An 18,866-nucleotide genomic window follows, 5' to 3' on the forward strand; every position below is an offset into this window, starting at 1 on the left:
CCGCACCCCGACTGCAGCTCGCACGCCGTGGAACCGCATTTCCAGCCTCCTCCGCAGTCCCGGTGCCTGGGCGTGCCTCCTGGAGGCGCCCAGCCCGCCCGGCGTGCCCCGGCTCCGCCGCTCCGGCCCGGGCCTCCGCCCGCCCGTTCGCAGAGATGCGGGGCGGGGGCAGGGTGCGGGGTAGGTGACTTTATCCCGCCTCTGTTTCCCTGCCCCGGGGAGCAATGACATCACGCGGCCTTCTCCTGGATCCAACACAAAGAGCGGCTTGGAGAGGCCGCTGCTGGGGGAGCCGGCGGCCGCTGCTGCCTCCCAGGGCCGAAGGGCCTCGCCGGCCGGGCCAGCCGCCCGTGGCCTGCGCCCTTCTTCTTCCTCCTCCGCCGCCGCCGCCCGCGCCCTCCGCGCGCCGCTGAGCCCGCGCCGGGCCGCCGGGCCCCTGGCTTCCCATGCGGGCGGCGCGGGCCTGGGAGGGGCGCCCGGAGCCAGCCGCGCAGCATGCACTGGGGGGTTGGCTTTGCTTCGTCCAGGCCGTGCGTGGTGGATCTGAGCTGGAACCAGAGTGTCTCCTTCTTCGGCTGGTGGGCCGGGTCCGAGGAGCCCTTCTCTTTTTATGGGGACATCATCGCTTTCCCTTTGCAGGATTACGGTGGGATCATGGCAGGGCTGGGCTCCGATCCCTGGTGGAAGAAAACCCTTTACTTGACTGGGGGAGCTTTGCTGGCCGCAGCTGCGTATCTGCTCCACGAACTGCTGGTCATTAGGTGAGCCGGAGGAGAGAGGGGCGCAGTGAGGGGCACCTGGCCTGGGCAGGGCGGGCGCGGGGGCGGGGGGTTCCCAGCCCCTCCACCACGCGCCCCCGCGCCCGAGCGTCCGGCTCTCGGCGTGGATACCTGGCCGCGAGGGGCTGTGAGAGTGGATGGGCGAATCAAACTGCCACCCAGAGGGAAAAAGACATTTGTCTTCCGCCCAGTTGGTGCCGAAAGGCAACGGGTCACACTAGTCGTTAGCTTGAGGACTGGTGTGACAAATGCCCTTAAGGAGATCACAAGTGCGATCAACGCATTTGGAACAATAGAATTGGGCTCTGCAGAAATGCTAGGGTAGGTACACTTTTATGAGATGCCTTATTGGTTGATAGGTAACAATGCTGGAATATTAACTAGCAACCTCCTCTATCTCTCCCTAAATGCGGGAAAGCTCTGGAAACCTGCAGGTCCCCACGACTAAGGGTTAGTGGTGTACAGTTTTGATGCAGCCTTAACTTGCTTCTCTGCTAGCGAAGATGAAGCACCATCTTCTGGCTTCGATGTTATTGTTATGGGATCCAGGGTCTGGAGGAACACATGGGCGTGTTTGACACAACACGGAATCTCCCGAAGCTGTAAACACTGGCTTCCGTTGCAGCAGAGATGTTTACAGGATTGGTTTGGAAATTCCACACTCTGGAGACCCCTGCTGTGGGCCCGATCAGCCCCATAAGAGATCTTTATTGGAGTAGTGGGACAGCACAGGGTTGGGAGACAGTTTTTAGCTAATTGGTACTTCAATGTATGAGTAAAATCTCTATATTTGGGGGAAGATCATTGGAAGTAAGCAGTTTTTTTTTTTTTTAATAGCTTGAGATATCCCTCCTGGCCAATATTTTCTGAGGGAGAAATAGCCCCACACTGTCTTTTTCTGGGAGTGGGGAATGAGGGGGCATCCTGCAGTAGAGGTTAACAAAGACAATGGCAAGTGACCCTTCAAGGGCCTCCAGGGATTTCAGGAGGGCATTGGGACAGCTTCCCTCTGTCTTGAATATTTCCTGTGTCTGAGAGAAATCCTTTAGATCTGGGAAAATGTGTGACTTTCAAACCAGTTACCAACAATAGAAGATTGAGGAGTTTATGTATATATGTGTGTATATATACAAATATACATGTATATATATATTTATGTCTGATTTTGCTTAGTGCCTTAAAGCTAATAGAAAAATTTCAGGGAATTATCTTCCCAGATGATTCCATATTTGTGTCTAGTGTAGCATTCAATTTAAGTTAAACTTCAAGCCATAGAGAGTGTTAAAACCTTTGTGCAGTATTTTAAAGGGTAACCAACTGTTTCCCAATTATATACCAATCTGGATCCTTTGAACATTGTGAACCATGTGTCTTTTCAGCTTTTCTCCAGTTTGAGGAGGGAGTGAAGTTCACAGGGCTGAGTCTATAACATGGCTTTGATGACCTTGCAGAAATAGCAGAGTGCTCAGAGACCACTTTCGAGTGGGCCAGAGGTGTGGACCCAGACATTAGCAAGTTCTGTGCCCATGGCTAGCTCCTCCACTGACAGGATTACAGCCCCAGCAAGAGATACCTATGTGGGTTAAGGAGTTTTAAATCTTAAACTCTAGTATAATAGACAACAGAGAAGGGCTGCCATTTTTTGAGAACTTAGTAGGGATCCTGATTTGAATGTGGGATGACACTTCTAATAACTGTGATTTTTGAGATTTGATCTCCATTTTATAAATAAGGAAATCGAAGGTTAAGCAACTTGCCAAAGATAAACACAGGAAGAAGAGCAGGATCTAGATACAAGTGTGAGAATGTGTGTGTGTGTGTGTGTGTGTGTGTGTGTGTGTGTGTGTAAAAATGGAACCTGGCTCTTAGAAAGTGTCCATCTGGAAATGTTTTGGTGAGGGAAGAGGAAGAGAAATGTGCAGAAATGGGGCATTTCCCAGAGAAGGCAGGTCCGTGGCAGAGGCTCAACATTCTGTCTGCTTCTATGGATAGAGGAATTGGGAAATGGGGAGGGTCAACACAGATTTCAGGAGTTACCAGGTAGAAACTTCCATGTAAGGTGAAATCCAAGTTTCAATTGTCTGTATAGTTTAGTCCAAAAAAAAAGTGTGAAATATGTTTGATGGAAATTGTGGTTAAAACCATGCTATCAGCCAGGTGCCAATGGCTCATGCCCTTTGATCCTAGCTACTCAGGAGGCTGAGATCTGAGTATGGTAGTTTGAAGCCAGCCAGGACAGGAAAGTCTGTGAGACTCTTAATCGCTAGCCACCAAAATAGGAACTGGAACTGTGACAGAAGTGGTAGAGTGCTAGTTTTGAGCACAAAAGCTAAACAACAGCACCAAGGCTGTGAGTTCAAGCCCCTAGATGTGCACATGTATGCACACATCCACACATGCTTTCATACACATATCCACACTGACTGTGTTCATGGCGGCTGCAAACTCTTCCCCACCCTGAATTCCGTTACAAAACTTAACCTTTATCTAGAACTATGTTTTTAGAGTGAAAAATAAAGTTGACAGGTGAGAATTATTTAGGAAGTCAAATTAGTAATTATAACCTAAACAGAAATATTTACTTGCATTGATATTTTGAGTTTCATCCATTTTTTCACCTCCAGATGAAAAATAGAGATATTGTCTAGACCCTGTGTTTTCCCTGAGAAGAGATGATGTGGCAGCTATTTTAAATTTAATTGGGCATTTGGAATTTGATTGTGCATTGTATAACCAAGCAATGACTCCATTACTGGTAGCTCAGTTGTACTTTTGGCACTCCAGCTCAGCCTGTCTGGGAAAACTTGCTTTGTGAGTCAAGTGGCCCCTGAGTACAAAATCCTCTGGTCTTCAAAAGCTAACACCTGACTCCTCAGCCAGGCATAGAAGGCCTAGTCCTCTGTGACCACCTGGGCCAGGGGAAAGGGAGCTAGACCCCTACTAAAATAGCTAGTTGTTACTCTACAGGCTCTATCCTATTCAAACCTCATTATAAGTCATTTTATACACTGAAACTGTATAGGAACCTAAACTGAGAGAGTTCTGGCTTACCTGGGTTTGAATCCAGATTCTGCTTTTAACCAACCATGTCCCTTGGATATGACCATAAACTCTTGGTCCCTTAGGTTTCGTATCTATAAAATAAGGATAATTACTATTACCCTTCCTCGTAGGGCTGATTTAATTTGTTACCACATGTAAAGCACTTTGTTCTAAGTGGTGGTCATTTAGTGAGCCTTCAATAAAGGTTAACCATCACTAACACTCAATAGCTCTAGTGGTCTGAGTCAAACTGGCTGTATGAAAAAAATTAATTGAAGAGTTGCCTATTTGGGGTGTCTTTGAAGTGCTTAAGAGCTTCAGAGCTGGAGTTAATACAGACTTGAAGTTACATTGGCATTCTTTGGTCAAGGTATTTAACTCTGCTGAGATTTAGTTACCTTGTCTCCCCATAAAATGTAAGACTGGTATGATTTCTTGAACCTATAACACTATCCACAATATTATGGAGTTAGTATGTATGATATATCATATGCATGAATCACTGACCTATGGTTGCCATATGATGAATATCCATTTCTCACTATGTATTGTTTTTTTTTTGTGTGTGTGTGTGCTAGGATTGAACTCAAGGATTTGAACTTATTTGCACGTTCTAGGCAGGCACTCCAGCACTTGAGCCCATTCTTACTATTATGTAAAATTAAATGTTAATCAAAGAGTCAAATTATTTTGTCTAGTAGGACATTTGTTTTATAGTTTATCTCCTTCCTTTAGTTCTCAAAATTCTACTTTACCAATTTACATGGAAATACTACTTGGTGATGCGAGCTATTTTACTGGACAAAATTGTGAAGTCTACAGTTCAAGCTCTCTATGAACATAGTCTAAGTGTGTGCATTTTTTTGGTCGTGGGGGGCTTGAACTCATGTCCTGGGTGCTGTTTCTGAGCTTTTGTGCTCAAGGCTAGTGCTCTACCACTTTGAGCCACAGCTTCCACGTCCAGTTTTTGAGTGGTTCACTGGAGATAAGAACCTCATGGGGACTTTCCTGCCCTGAGTGGCTTCGAACCCTGATCCTCAGATCTCAGCCTCCTGAGTAGCTAGGATTACAGGCATGAGCCACTGGTGCCTGGCTCCCACACATTTCATCTAAAGGGAATAATGTTGTTTCATAGCAAATATTGCCAGAAAAACACCAGTATTTTCAGAGTGAGTCCTTCTGAGCTTAAGTTGGCTCAGCCCATGGGTGGTAAATTTGTTGAGGAGAATTTATAGGACAAGGTGGGGATTCTACAGTGAGTGAGAGTTTATGGGATGATGATCGAGAGCTTGTCCTTGCTTGGGTGGAATTAGATATAGAATGAAACCTTTCCTTGGGGAAGAACCAAAAATGTAGGAAGGGGCAATGGGAAGAGTGCAGTTTATGTGATTAGAAAATGCTGGGTAAAGTGAGACGGAAATTGGGAAATACCCCTGAGGGGTGATGTATGAGTGGGCCGTGGAATGAGGACATTTTGTAACTTAAGGGGAGAAGACCCTCTCTCTTTGAATGGACATATCTTACTATTCTTACTCAGTATTTGGCAGCTCATTAAGTGTTTACAGATGTATTTTCTTATTCAATCATGCTGTCATCAGTATAGAATTGGTATTGGCCTCATTCTCCAGGTGGAAGGAGAGAGAGAGCTGAGAGGTGGCCAGGGGGTAGCGGGCTTACGCTTCATCCCCAAAGTTTCCAGACTTGGACCCAATGTTATTTCTATGTGGTGGCCATTGAAAAACTATCTAGGGAAGTCCTCACCACAAAGTGGCCAAAGGAAAAGATGGATGTGTGGCTTAGACTGAAGAAAGGAGAAAACCAGGATTATTAAGATAGATGTTCAATGGCCAAAGTGGGTGCCTTAGGAAAAGAAGGAGGGAGGGAAGAAAAAAGAGATAGATAGAGGGAGGCAGAGGTGGAGGGAGGGTGGGGGGGGAGGAGAAAGAGAGGCGGGGAGGAGACGAAGTTCATTTTAGCTCCATTTAGAAGCCAGCTTCCACAATATCACAGGTAATGGGCCAGATGAGAGCAAGACAGCTTAGAAGAGGGAACAGAATGTTGAATATGATTCCCTGTAGACTGGCTCATGGCACAATTGATCTGCACTGTTATTCTCTTAATGATGGAGAGATTTTCATTTAGTCTAAGAGCCAAGAACATAGGGGCAGAAAGGCTGGTTTAGTCTAGGGTCTCTTATTTACTAGCAATGTAACTTTGGGTAAGTTAATTCTCTGTACACCAAAGTTCTCATCCATGAAACACGTATAAGAATAGTGTCTATGTTATAAGGTCATTAGGGAGATTAAATGAGACAATGTGTGTGTGTGTGTGTGTGTGTGTGTGTGTGTGTGTGTGTGTGTGTGTGTGTGTGTGCTGGTCTTTGGGGCTTAAATTTGGGGCCTGGGTGCTGTCCTTGAGGTTTTTTTGCTCAAGGCTAGCACTTTATCACTTGAGCCATACTTCCACTTCTAGATTTTTGATAGTTAACTGGAGATTAGTGTCTCATGGCGTTTCCTTCTCAGGCTGGCTCTAAACTGAGATCTGAGGATTCTTAGATCTCAGCCTTCTGAGCCAGAATTACAGGCATGAGCCTTTGGCACATGGCTAAGATAATACTTTTGAAACTCAGAGTCATGTGTGACACATATTAAACATTAGACGTATTTTGTCTATCTCTCTCATCCCTGGCAGGACATAGATATTGGAGAAGAGGTGGAAAATAGTCTTCCTGTCTGTAGGCTACAGGTAACAGAAGCAGGTTGATTTTAAGTTAGTTTTCTGATCCATTGGGGCCATAGTGGTACCAGAGCTGTGATCCCTTTGGAGTTTTGACTAAGCATCCATCTTCTTAAGTACTGGGTACTCTTAAGTACCCTGCAGGTTGTGGTCCCCTTAAGAACCAAGGGAACTGGATGTGTAATGAGCAGATTGTTCTTTATTTCTGTTTGGTTTTTGACAGGAAACAGCAAGAGCTTGACTCCAAAGATGCTATTATTTTGCATCAGTTTGCAAGACCTAACAATGGTGTTCCCAGTTTGTCTCCTTTCTGTTTGAAAATGGAAACTTATTTAAGGATGGCTGACTTACCATACCAGGTACTTGTCTGCAAATATGTTTGGTTCTCAGTGACAGCATCAGTTAGAGGGGGAAGTATTAATGTCTCACAAGTGGATGCCAGAAGAGGTAGGTCTGAAAGTAATAGTGCCTAGTTCTTCGTAAGATAGAGATATAATTCTAGGGTGGTTTTTTTTTTCAGTACTACAGATTGAACTCAGGGCCTCACAATTGCTAGGCAATTGCTTTACCACTTGACCTAAGCCTCCAGTCCATGTTTAGTTCTATTTTATTTTATTTTTTTTTAAAACATCTGCTTTTAACTTTTGCTAAACAGGCATTCTACCACTTTAACCCCTTTGACAGTCCCTTAGTACATCAGTTATTTTCTTAAAATAGAGTCATACTTTGTGCCTGGGATGGCCTAAACTTAAGCTGTCACCTCCTATTTGTGCTTTGCTTGTTAATGGGATGACAGGCTCATGCCAACTCACTCAGCAGTGGGTTGAGCTCAAGTCTTGCTAACATTTAAACCTGGGATGGCCTTGAACTGAGAGTCCCCTGATCTTTGCCTCTTTGCTAGGATTACAGGCTTGAACCACCATACCTGGCAAGGATCAATAGGCTTTTTCAGGGATTCAAGGCTATATTTTCCTTTAACATAGAATATCGTTTGGTTGATGGTGGTTTTGATAGGCCTTCTAAGAAGCTGTTGATAAAGTTGAATGTGCCAATGCCTCATGCATTGCTTTTCTGTAGATTTTATTCATGAAGGTGTTGTATTTTATTCTTCATTAATCTGGGGTTAAAGGACCCAGTAGGCACCAGACAGATTTTTGTCTATATTATCAGCTTTCCTGGGTTTTGTTCAAGAGGCTTTCAGAGAAACACTTATTCATTGCTACCTTAAAGAATGAGCCAAGAGAGGCTGGGAAGGTGGCTCAGTGGTAGAGTGCTTGCCTTGCATGCATAAGACCCTGGGTTCAATTCTTCAACACCACATAAGCAGAAAAAGCCAGAAGCGGTGCTGTGGCTCAAGTGGTAGAGTGCTAGCCTTGAGCTGAAGAGCTGAGGGACAGCCCCAGGCCCAGAGTTCAGGTCCCACGACCGACAAAAAAAAAAAAAAAAAAGAATGAGCCAAGGGAGAGAACCGAGCACTGGTGACTCACTCCTAGCTACTCAGGGGGCTGAGATCTGAGGATTGTGGTTCAAAGCCAGCCTGTGCAGAAGAGTCTGTGAGACTCTTATCTCCAATAAACTACCAAAAAGCCAGAAGTAGACCTGTGGCTCAAGTTGTAGAGCAATAGCCTTGAGCAAAAAAAGCTCAAACAGCACCCAGGCCCTGAATTGAAGCTCCAGGACTAGCACACACACTCTCTTTCTCTCTCACACACACACACAAACACACACACCCAGGCCCTGAATTGAAGCTCCAGGACTAGCACACACACTCTCTCTCTCTCACACACACACACAAACACACACACACAGGCCCTGAATTGAAGCTCCAGGACTAGCGTGTGCGCGCACACACACACACACACACACACACACACACACACACGCACACACACACACACCCTTGTGCAGAAAATATGTTTAAATGTTTATAGTTTCCTCTGAGGAATGCTTGAACTCTGTTTCACAAACTCAGCATGTTTTCTTTCCTTTTCATTCAAATCTAAGTATTTTGAAAGATTTCCCCTTATGTTTTCCCTTTTAACCAAGTTCTAGCCTTAAGGCATTTCATTTAAAGCTTTGATTTTTACATTTTATGTTCAGAGAAGATAGTCTGTGATGTTGATTCCTTAGAATTCATTGAGGCTTTGGCCTAGTGTGTAGTTACATTTTTCAAATGTTGAAAGCAATTAAATAATTCTATATGATGTAGACATAGAGTATAGACTTCTTTCTATATCTACTAGCTTGAACATGCTTGGTTATTATTTAGACCTTGTTTATTTCTATTCTTTGTTAAAAAAACTTGTTTGTTTTTGTCTACTCATTTTAGTAGTTTCTAAAAGGGCTAATTAAAAACATTCAAGTCTTTTTGTCAATTTATCTCTTTTCCTTGTCCTGCTATTAGTTCTTACTGTATATATTTATATACATGAAGTTATATTATTAATACATATAATATGGAAGAGCATATTTTTACTCTTGTATTTCTTTTTCCAATAGGTAGTTTCCATCATGGTCCCTTATGATTTCTTAAAATTTGAATTCTGTATTATGAGATACCAGTATGGATGCTCCAGCTTTCTTTTGATTCATATTTGCTTAGGATATCTTTCTTCATTTTATTTCTCATCTTTGTGGCTTTGTTTCACATAGAAAATGCATTACTTATACTGAATCTAAAAACTTTTAATTGATGCATTTTAATTCACTTATGCTTATAATTATTATTTTGTAAGGACTTACTTTAACTTTTAATATTTTTGTTTTATTAACTTCTTGCTTTCTAATGGATAATTTTTTCTTATAATTTAAAACAACTCCCACTTTTCTTTCTATCTTGATTGCTCTTAAGACCCCCAACTCCCTCCCTCCCTCCCTCCCTCCCTCCCTCCTTCCCTTCCTTCCTTCCTTCCTTCCTTCCTTCCTTCCTTCCTTCCTTCCTTCCTTCCTTCCTTCCTTCTACCTACCTGAGTACCTACATACCTATGCATGTACCTATACACTTACCTGCCTACCTATTTGCAGTACTGATGTGTTGAACTTGTGCTTACTAAGTAGGTACTGTAACATTTCAGCCCTATACCACTACCTTTTTGCATTGATTATTTTTGAGATAAGATTTCACTTTATGCTTGGGTCAGCTTGGACTGCAATCTCCAATTAATCACCAAAGAGCTGGGAGTGGAGCTGTGGCTTAAGTGGTAGAGTGCTAGCCTTGAATGAAAAAGTTCTGGGAGTCATGCTGGTGGCTCAAGCCTGCAATCCTAGCTACTCAGGAGGCAGAGATCTGAGGATTGCACTTCAAAGCCAGAGGTAAGTCTGTGAGACTCATCTCCAATAACCACCTGAAAACTGGAAGTAGAACTGTGGCTGAAAGAGGTAGAGTGCTAACCTTGAGCATAAAAACTCAGAGGCAGCACCCAGGCTCTGAGTTCAAGCCCCACAACCAAAACAAATAAACAAACAAAAAACAAAACAAGAAAGAAAACTCAGGCACAAACAGCCAGGCTACAAGTTTAAACCTCATATCAGCATACACACACACACACACACACACACACACACACACACACACACACACACACACACACACACACACACACACACACACACACACACACACACACACACACACACACACACACACACACACACACACACACACACACCCCAAACTTAACATTCTTTTGACTCAAATGTGTCTTACTTTGGGTGTTTATGTATCCTCTGGTTGTTTATAAACTCTTTTATTTTATTTTATTTTTTTCCCATAATTTTTTTTAGTGTAAAGATACTATACAGAGGGTTACAGTTACATGAGTGAGGTAATGAGTACACTTCCTATTGAACATTGTTACCCCCTCCATTGTTTTCCCCCTAACTCTTTTATTTTAATCTGAGTCCTCCATCTCTGGGAAATTTAATGATCAGTTTTCTTTAAATATTTTCTTTTATTTAGTGCTAATTCAGATTCCTCTTGTTTTTTCTATTCCCTGCTGTCTGGATCTCAGACCCTCTGCTTTGATTTCTGTCATCATTGTCCTCTACTCTTCAGCTCTTCTCTGTTCTGTTCTTATATCCATCGTCATCCTATTTATCTCATCTATTTTGTTCTTTTTTATTTTTTTTGGTCAATCATGGGGCCTGAACTCTGGGCCTGGGCTCTGCCCCTCAGCTCTTCAGCTCAAGGCTAGCTAGTGCTCTACCACTTGAGCCACAGCCCTACTTCTGGATTTTTCTGCTTATATGGTGCTGAGGAATCCAACCCAGGGCGTCATGCATGCAAACCAAGTACTCTACCACTGAGCCACCTTCCCAGCCCCCTATTGTGTTCTTTATTTTAACTATTTTCTTCATATTGCTCTTGATTTGTGTTACTTCTCCATCATCTCTTGCTTTGTGAGTGACTCTGCCTCACATTGTACATATTCATTAGGTTACCTTTCTCTTGTGGTAGTTGTATTCCTCAGGTGTCTAATTTGGTTTGAGAGCTCCTTTTCTTAGGATTTCATATTCCTTGTTTGGGAATTTGTAAGGGAAAGAGTGAAAGCCGGGACAGTGGTTTGTGTGTCCTGAAGGAAGTTTAGGAAGGGGAAGAGGTGAGTTGTAGATATTCCCCAGACACTGTGGCCCAATCTTTCAGCTTGCTACTATTCCTCCCAATGGCACTCACTGGTCTGGGGTTTGCCTTTAGGCTCCTACAAAGAGGCAGCAAGGTGGCCTTCTTGTGTTGTCCTAGACCAGCTGGCAGGCTGTCCTCATTGTATTAGGGCAGTGCTAGGGTAAGATGACACAGTTCCTGCTTGGTAAGGGGCCTGTGGGAGCACCATGGAGGAGCATTCACTGGACTTCCAGTGTTTGTGTGAGAATCAGGGTGGACATGAGATGTTTGGGAACAGGAAGGGGTCTTGATGACTAGGAACTGGTCTGTCTGCAAGGTGTAAATCTGGAAGGAGAAACAGGGAGAAGAGTATGCAGGATTGCTAAGCCAGCAAGAGAGGGAAAATAGCCATAAACACGGACAAGGCTTGAATAATCTAAATGCCTCAGATCAGATTTAGAAGACGATTGTTTAGCTGGGTGTTGGCAGGCAGCGCTAAGAAGTATATGTCACTGAGGGACTTACATTGAAGGAAGAGATTTGCCATCCAGAAGCTCCCTTTCTTTCCATCGTCACTCTCGACTCGATTACTTCTCTTAAGCATGACAGCATTGGGCAAGCAGAGTTCAAACACGAAGAGTCAACTTCTACGTAGCTGCTTTCAAGATCAAATGCACTCTCCCACTCGTGGCGCGAATCCTGCTGTTTGCTGTGGCTGCAGCAGCTGGCTGTTCTGTTCTTTCCTTATTTTCTTTCAAATTAAATGCTCACTGCTTCAGATATGTGTTTACCTGAAGCCTAACCACCTTATCTGCCATATCAGAGAAGCATTTTTTTTTTTTCCTGTCGTGGGGCTGGTGCTGTCCCTCAGCTCTTCATTCATCTCAAGGCGAGTGCTCTACCACTTGACCCACAGCACCACTTCCCGTTTTCTGGTGGTTTATTGGAGATAAGAGTCTCACTGACTTGCCTGCCCTGACTGGCTTTGAACTGTGCTCCTCAGATCTCAACCTCCTGATTAGCTAGGATTACAGGTGTGAGCCACCGGCGCCCGGCCAGAGCAGCTTTTAATAAGTTTGTAAGTGGCGCAACAGGACACAAAATCCCTGTGAAGACCAAGTCTATTATATAGATCATTAGGAGGGTGTGCTTACCCCTTCTAAACCTATTCTATTTACCCACTCTATCTGTCTGTCTGTCTTCTCTCATCTCTCAACTATATCTGTCTAGCTATATATGTATCTATATATCTATGATCTACCTTGTATGTGTGTGTGTGTGTGTGTGTGTGTGTGTGTGTGTGTGTGTGTGTGTGTGTGTGCGTGCGCTGGTCCTGGGGCTTTAACTTAGGGCCTGAATGCTGTTCCTTAGCTTTTTCACTTAAGGCTGGAATTTAACCACTTGAGCCACACCTCCACTTCCAGCCCTTTTTAGTGATTATTTGGAGATAAGAATCTCATGAGCTTTTCTGCCCAGGCTGGCTTCAAGCCTTGATTCTTAGATCTCAACTTCCTGAGTAGCTAGGATTATAGGCATGGGCCACCAGCACCCAGCTGGAGCCTGCATTTTCAAAGCATCTCTCTAGTGGAGCCTGTTGCAACACTTCGGTATACTGTGTATTTTTTGGCCTGCCTTTTTGCAGTGTAGTGGCATCCTGTTTAACACCAGATTTCAAAGCAGTTCTTTGTTTAGTAGCCTAGTTGGGACAAGCTTCCTTATAATCTGTCTTCACTTCTTACATTTTTGGATAGTTTGTAGATTATAGCTAGAATGACTTCAATGAAGATCAGCTTTAACTTCTCCTATTTCCCCTGCCCACTCCCCCACCCCGCCCCTCGCCACCCTCAATCCTGGCTCTTGACAAAATCTATGGGGGTAAACTTAAACTGATATTTTAATTTCGGTTTAAAAATTTTTTTTGTTAGAGTAGTCATTTATTTTTCTTAAAGAGTTTATATGCCGAGGTCATTTTCTTAAATAGTACACACACTATTACACCTAAGGTTAGAATGTTTGTGTGAATCAAACTGTGAAATTTAAATTATAACATTGTTTTTTCCTTTTTTTAAAAAAAATACCCTGTTTAGAACTATTTTGGTGGAAAACTCTCTGCTCAAGGGAAAATGCCTTGGATTGAATATAATAATGAAAAAGTTTCTGGCACAGAATTCATAATTGACTTTCTGGAAGAGAAACTTGGAGTGAATTTAAACAAAAACCTTGGCCCTCATGAAAGAGCTGTGTCGCGAGCGGTGACGAAGCTGGTGGAGGAGCACTTTTACTGGTGAGTCCCCTTTTACTGGCCTATCCCCTCATTGAAGGAGGGAGTCCATGTTCGGTTCCATCTTTCAGTGTTTCTTCCCACCCTCTCAGTTTTCTGTTAAATACTTAGGACTTAAATACTTAGGACGAGAAAACTGACTGACTCCTGGTCATAGTGATAGCTGTTCTTTCTGGCTGTCTTGATAAGAGGTTGAGAGACATTTCCTGCAGAGAACCAACTAACAAAATGCATAGGCTCTGTGGGCGTATGCCTCTGTTGCTGCTGCTGCTACACCCTGCCATTTTATTACTCAAGCAGCCAAGGAGTACAAGCCGGTGACTAAGCCTGCTTATGCATGGTTCAACTAGATTGTGGTCATTGAAACATAAATTCCATTTAAGACAACATAGTCTTCTTTTGATTATTTTCCAACCATTTAAAAATGGAAGGGCTTCACAGTGTATGCACTGAAGTTTTCTGGGCTTTTGATCTAAACTGCGACTTTCCTAGAACAGGGAGATATTTTAGTTGCCTGAGGTCAGGATTCTTCCTTCACCAATAGGCAGGGCTGACTTTCACTATTCCATCAAATATCCAAAGGAGGGATGGAAGACTAAGTCAAGATCCAGTGCCTAGGTGACATCAATTACACAACTCTTGTGGTGCTGCTGTCAATGTTCCTGAAATAACCACTCTCTGTGAATTGTATAATATGGTTTCTGCAGTTCCTTTGCCCTTATTGTTCAATGCCGAGCTTGGAGTCCTCCAATGTGAAACAGCACAATTGTGGTGATGACTTGCCCAGTTCTGCTTGTGGGTTAAACTGCTCAAGATCTTCTTGCTTTGCAAATTCATTTCTCTTGCTTTCATCCAGTTTCTGGCATACCTGCCCCTTTCTCAACACTCTGATAATTGGGAGAAAGTTTTTCTCTGATTTTCATTTGATTTTTGTCCCAAAGGTTTAATGAAGAATTGTTAAGCCCATACTTATGGTATAATTGCTACTTCTAGACCAGATACCACCTAGGAGCTTACTAATCACCTCCTTCCCACTGGGAGATACTCACTGTGGGACATGAATTGTAGAAGATTGTTCTTCATCCTCTGCCTGTTTCATCCATTCTGCTTTCTTTCTAGAGGGAAAACTTTCTGTTCCTGTCTCTGACATTTCAAGTAACTGCCTCTTTTCTTGTTCTCACCTTTGGCTCTCTACTTTCTCTCTCCACTTGCTGCAGAAGTGAAGGAGGGCTGAGGTGGGAGGGGTCTAGGATGAGGGTGAAGATGTGCAGATCAGTGTGGAGACTAGACTAGTAGAAGGAACTTGGGTGTTTTCCATACAATGCCTATGGAGAGCTGCTTCCCATCTGCTCTGAGTACAGGAGTCACCATGGCTCTGTATGACTTAATTGACTTCTGGGAAGAAGCTTGTGGGATTGAGGCCATCTCACCTGATAGCCAAGTTCTAGATCTAGCTCTGCAGTAATGCAGAGAAATGAAGAGCTTGTGTAAGGCCACCTCGATTCTCATGCCTTCTTTTGATAAGGGTCACCAAAACCATTTATCATTTGATAAATGGGTTCATTAATATAGAGAATTAGCACAGTCAGCTACCTGAAAGGAGAAAATCCTATTTTTTAAATTAGTAATTTGGTCACAACTTGTTAATTTCTTTATGGTCTCAAAAATACATATTGTGGCTAGAAAACTTCTGATTCAGCAAAATTCCCATCTCCCACATGGCAGTTCCTTTTGCTCTGAGCATGTGTGTCATATTACATGCTTTTATTGCCTTGTAAAAGTTCATGGACTACCCACCCCCATCTCTGTCCACACCAGTGCCCAACTGTGAGGAACTGCAGGATGAGGATGTAGTGAGGAGGGAGAAACAATTGGTGGGTGGTATTTTGGTAGAGACTGGTCTTCATTTTATGCCTCATATACTTCTTGATTTGCTATATATATGTATATATTACATATATATTTCAAAATATATATTCCCCTAAGTATAATTTTATTTCCTGAGTTCACTTTTTAATTAGAAAGATACTTTTTTTTTTTTGGTCAGTCGTGGGGCTTGAACTCTGGGCCTACGCACTGTCCCTCAGCTCTTCAGCTCAAGGCAGGAGCTCTACCACTTGAGCCACAGCACCACTTCTGGTTTTCTTGTGGTTTATTGGAGATAAGAGTCTCACGGACTTTCTTGCCTGGACTGGCTTTGAACCCTAATCCTCAGATCTCAGCCTCCTGAGTAGCTAGATTACAGGCATGAGCCACTGGCACCTGGCTAGAAAGATACTTTTTTTATTTTGGTCGGTCGTGGGCCTGAACTCTGGGCCTGGGCGCTGTCCCTCAGCTCTTCACTTCAAGGTTAGTGCTCTACCACTTGAGCCACAGCACCACTTCTTGCTTTTTTTTCTACTTATGTGGTGCTGAGGAATCGAACCCAGGGCCTCATGCCTGCAAGGCAAGCACTCTACCACTGAGCTACCTTCCCAGCCCCTAGAAAGATACTTTTTATGCAAGGTTAGCTTTCATTATCTACTTGTAAGGGTGGAGGACAGGTCTGGATTGGGAAGCAAATATTTAACTTTCAAATAGTATTTCTAATTCCTCCAATTCCCTTTTGTTTCTATAATAAGAAGGAAAATAAACCTTTGTTCCTTGAGATTCCTAAGCCTTTGGTCAGAGTTTTGCTTTGGGAAGATCCTGAAGAGACTTTCCTAAGAGCTCTAAGTCCCGAGCAAAGAATTCGTGGATACTTTTCTCCTCCTTTCCCTTCTGGCTCCAGTGACCAAACACAAAATGTCCACCTGTGGAAGCCAGGCACAGCATAGATAACTGACCTCAATATGTGGGGAAATACTAAACTTTCCTGTGAGATCGTCTAACATTCTGACAATCATTGAACTTCTAGGTTGTGCCTGTACTCACAGGGGTAAAGGATATTCAATAAACCCATTGCATTTATTGTTTAATTAACTTGAGTTTCAGGATTGTTTTATTATGCAATAATTATATGACATTGCATAACTTTGGAGCTCTATCTTAGTTCTGCTCAACTAAGCATACTTATTTGCATTTGAAATCTATGCAGCATGCCTTCATACATTGTAAAGATTATTGCTGAAGATGAGGACTGCTTTTTCTTATTCCCTTTGCTCTGCTGAATGTTTAAGTTAGAGCTGATGAGGAGAAACTGGTATAAAAGGATCCCTAAGAGACTGGAACGAAATTGATTTTTGGTAACTGTAGTTTCTGCTGTAGTGTGACATTCTGCCCCCTTGTGGACATCAGTAATGTACTACTTTCTTTTATAAAGTGTTCTGGGTGTCAACAGGTTACCTAGTCATAATATTTTAACTCAGAAGAACATTAGGCTAATGAATTCAAATTTGCTCTAATCTAGCCATAATTAATTAATTTTTAGCCCGGTCTTTTTTTTTTTTAAAAAAAACAACAACAACTGAGGATTGAAACCTAAGTCCTGCTGTGCTAAGTAAACACTCCACTAGTGAGCTCTATCCTCAGTCCATGCTTGGCTTTTATGTAGTTTCAATAACTGCGAGAGATGAGTTGCTTTCGTAAGATGACTGACCAAAGAGGATCATAAGTTCTGGTGGGTTATGCCTGTAATCCTCCTACTCAGGAAGCTGAAATCTAAGGATCCTAGTTTGAAGCCAACCTGAGTAGGAAAGTCCATAGGACCCTTATCTCCAGTTAATCACCAAAAAGCTGAATGTGGAGCTGTAGCTTAAGTGGTAGAGCACTAGCCTTGAGCAAAAGAAGCTAAGACCCTCCCAAACCCAACAAACCAATTACTAAATGGGCAAGGGAACTAAAGAGGGACTTCTCAAATGAAGAAATAAAAATGGCAAAGAAACACATGAGGAAATGTTCATCATCCCTGGTGGTGAAGGAAATGCAAATAAAGACAACCCTGAGATACCACCTTACCCCAGTCAGAATGTCCCACATCCACAAATCAGCCAACGACAAATGCTGGAGGGGATGTGGAGAACGAGGAACGCTATTACACTGCTGGTGGGAATGTACACTCATACAACCACTTTGGAAAGCAGTCTGGAGGGTCCTTAGAAAGCTAAAGATTGACCTCCCTTACGACCCAGTCATACCACTTCTAGGCATCTACCCTGAACAACAGGAACCAATATACAAGGACACGTGCACCTCCATGTTTATTGCAGCACTGTTCGCAATAGCTAGGATATGGAAACAACCTAGATGCCCCACCACAGATGAATGGATCCAAAAATTGTGGTATCTATACACAATGGAATATTATGCAGCCATTAGAAATGACAAAATAATGGCATTTGCAGGGAAATGGATGGAGCTAGAAGGAATCATGTTGAGCGAGATAAGCCAAGAACGAAGAGACAAACAGTACATGGTCTCCCTGATAAGTGGATGATGAATCCAAAATGTTAGGTGATATGACAAAACTAACAGGACTTAAGAAACAAAGAACTCCCACTCATCTGGTTGAACCACTACTAAATATCCCCATGCTGCTGATCACATATATGGTATATAACATATGAGCACCGCTATATATTACAGACTGTGATAGACAATTTGCTCCAGGAAAGTTAGAATGAACTTGTGACTTTAAATGAGCATCATTATTCCACAATACTGTGAATTTCCGGAAATTAAGTAATCACTTAATCACAATCAAAAAAAAAAAATAAGAACCTTGGGGAAGGGAGGGAGGGAGGGGATGGTAGGGGGAAAACAATGGAGGGGGTAACAATGTTCAAGAGGAAGTGTACTCATTACCTCACTCATGTAACTGTAACCCTCTGTATAGTATCTTTACAATAAAAAAAAATAAAAAGAAAAAGAAAAAAAAAAAAGAAAAAAAAAAAAAGAAGCTAAGAGATAGTGCCCAGAGCCTGAGTTAAAAATCCCAGTACTGTGGTGTGTGTGCATGCATGAGCCCTGCATGAGCATGCACACACGCACATAGACAGATGCACACACACATAATTAAAAATAAATAAATGAAAGCAAGCCAAAACATATACCCCAATTCTAATCGAATGGATATTTTCTTTTTTTTTTTTTCCCATTCTTCCCTATCCAGTTTTAGCTGTCATAAGGCTCTCGTTTGGAAGGGCTTGTTTTGTGAAACAAAACAAAACAAATCTCCCATAAACTCCTACATCTTCTAACAAGTAGTTAGAGTACCAGCAAAAGACAGCAGGGAGGTATTCCTACATGAGAAAGACATTCTCCTGAGTGGAGAGCCCACATTCTGAGACTCAACAGTTTGCCATGGTTGGCAGTTTTCTACATGTAATATTTGTTTCTATCATGGGCCTGGCATCATATTAGGTTATAATAAGAGATAGCATTAAGACTGGGAGTGTAGCTTAAGTGGTAGAGCAATGCTTAAGAAGCACAAGGCTCTAAGTTCAATCGC

At 42.8% G+C, this 18,866-nt stretch overlaps 1 protein-coding gene across 4 annotated transcripts in view; it reads left to right on the forward strand.

Moving 5' to 3' along the window:
- Positions 1-18,866, forward strand: part of Faxc (failed axon connections homolog, metaxin like GST domain containing) — a 55,125-nt gene that overhangs the window by 118 nt on the left and 36,141 nt on the right. For 2 of the 4 annotated variants that reach the window (XR_011369428.1, XM_070010899.1), the window contains exons 1-3: positions 209-761; positions 6,781-6,916; positions 13,245-13,441. Coding sequence is in view for 3 of the 4 variants with exons in the window: in XM_070010899.1 (XP_069867000.1) it covers positions 496-761; positions 6,781-6,916; positions 13,245-13,441 (599 nt within the window). In the remaining variant the exon portion in view is untranslated. Of the gene's footprint in view, positions 1-22; positions 181-208; positions 762-6,780; positions 6,917-13,244; positions 13,442-18,866 lie in introns of those variants that run through there. The other 2 variants (XM_070010900.1, XM_070010901.1) reach the window with 2 other exon arrangements.

This window comes from Dipodomys merriami, unplaced genomic scaffold (assembly GCF_024711535.1).
Source record: "Dipodomys merriami isolate MVZ:Mamm:240054 unplaced genomic scaffold, mDipMer1.0.p SCAF_8, whole genome shotgun sequence".
Lineage (NCBI taxonomy): Eukaryota > Metazoa > Chordata > Mammalia > Rodentia > Heteromyidae > Dipodomys > Dipodomys merriami.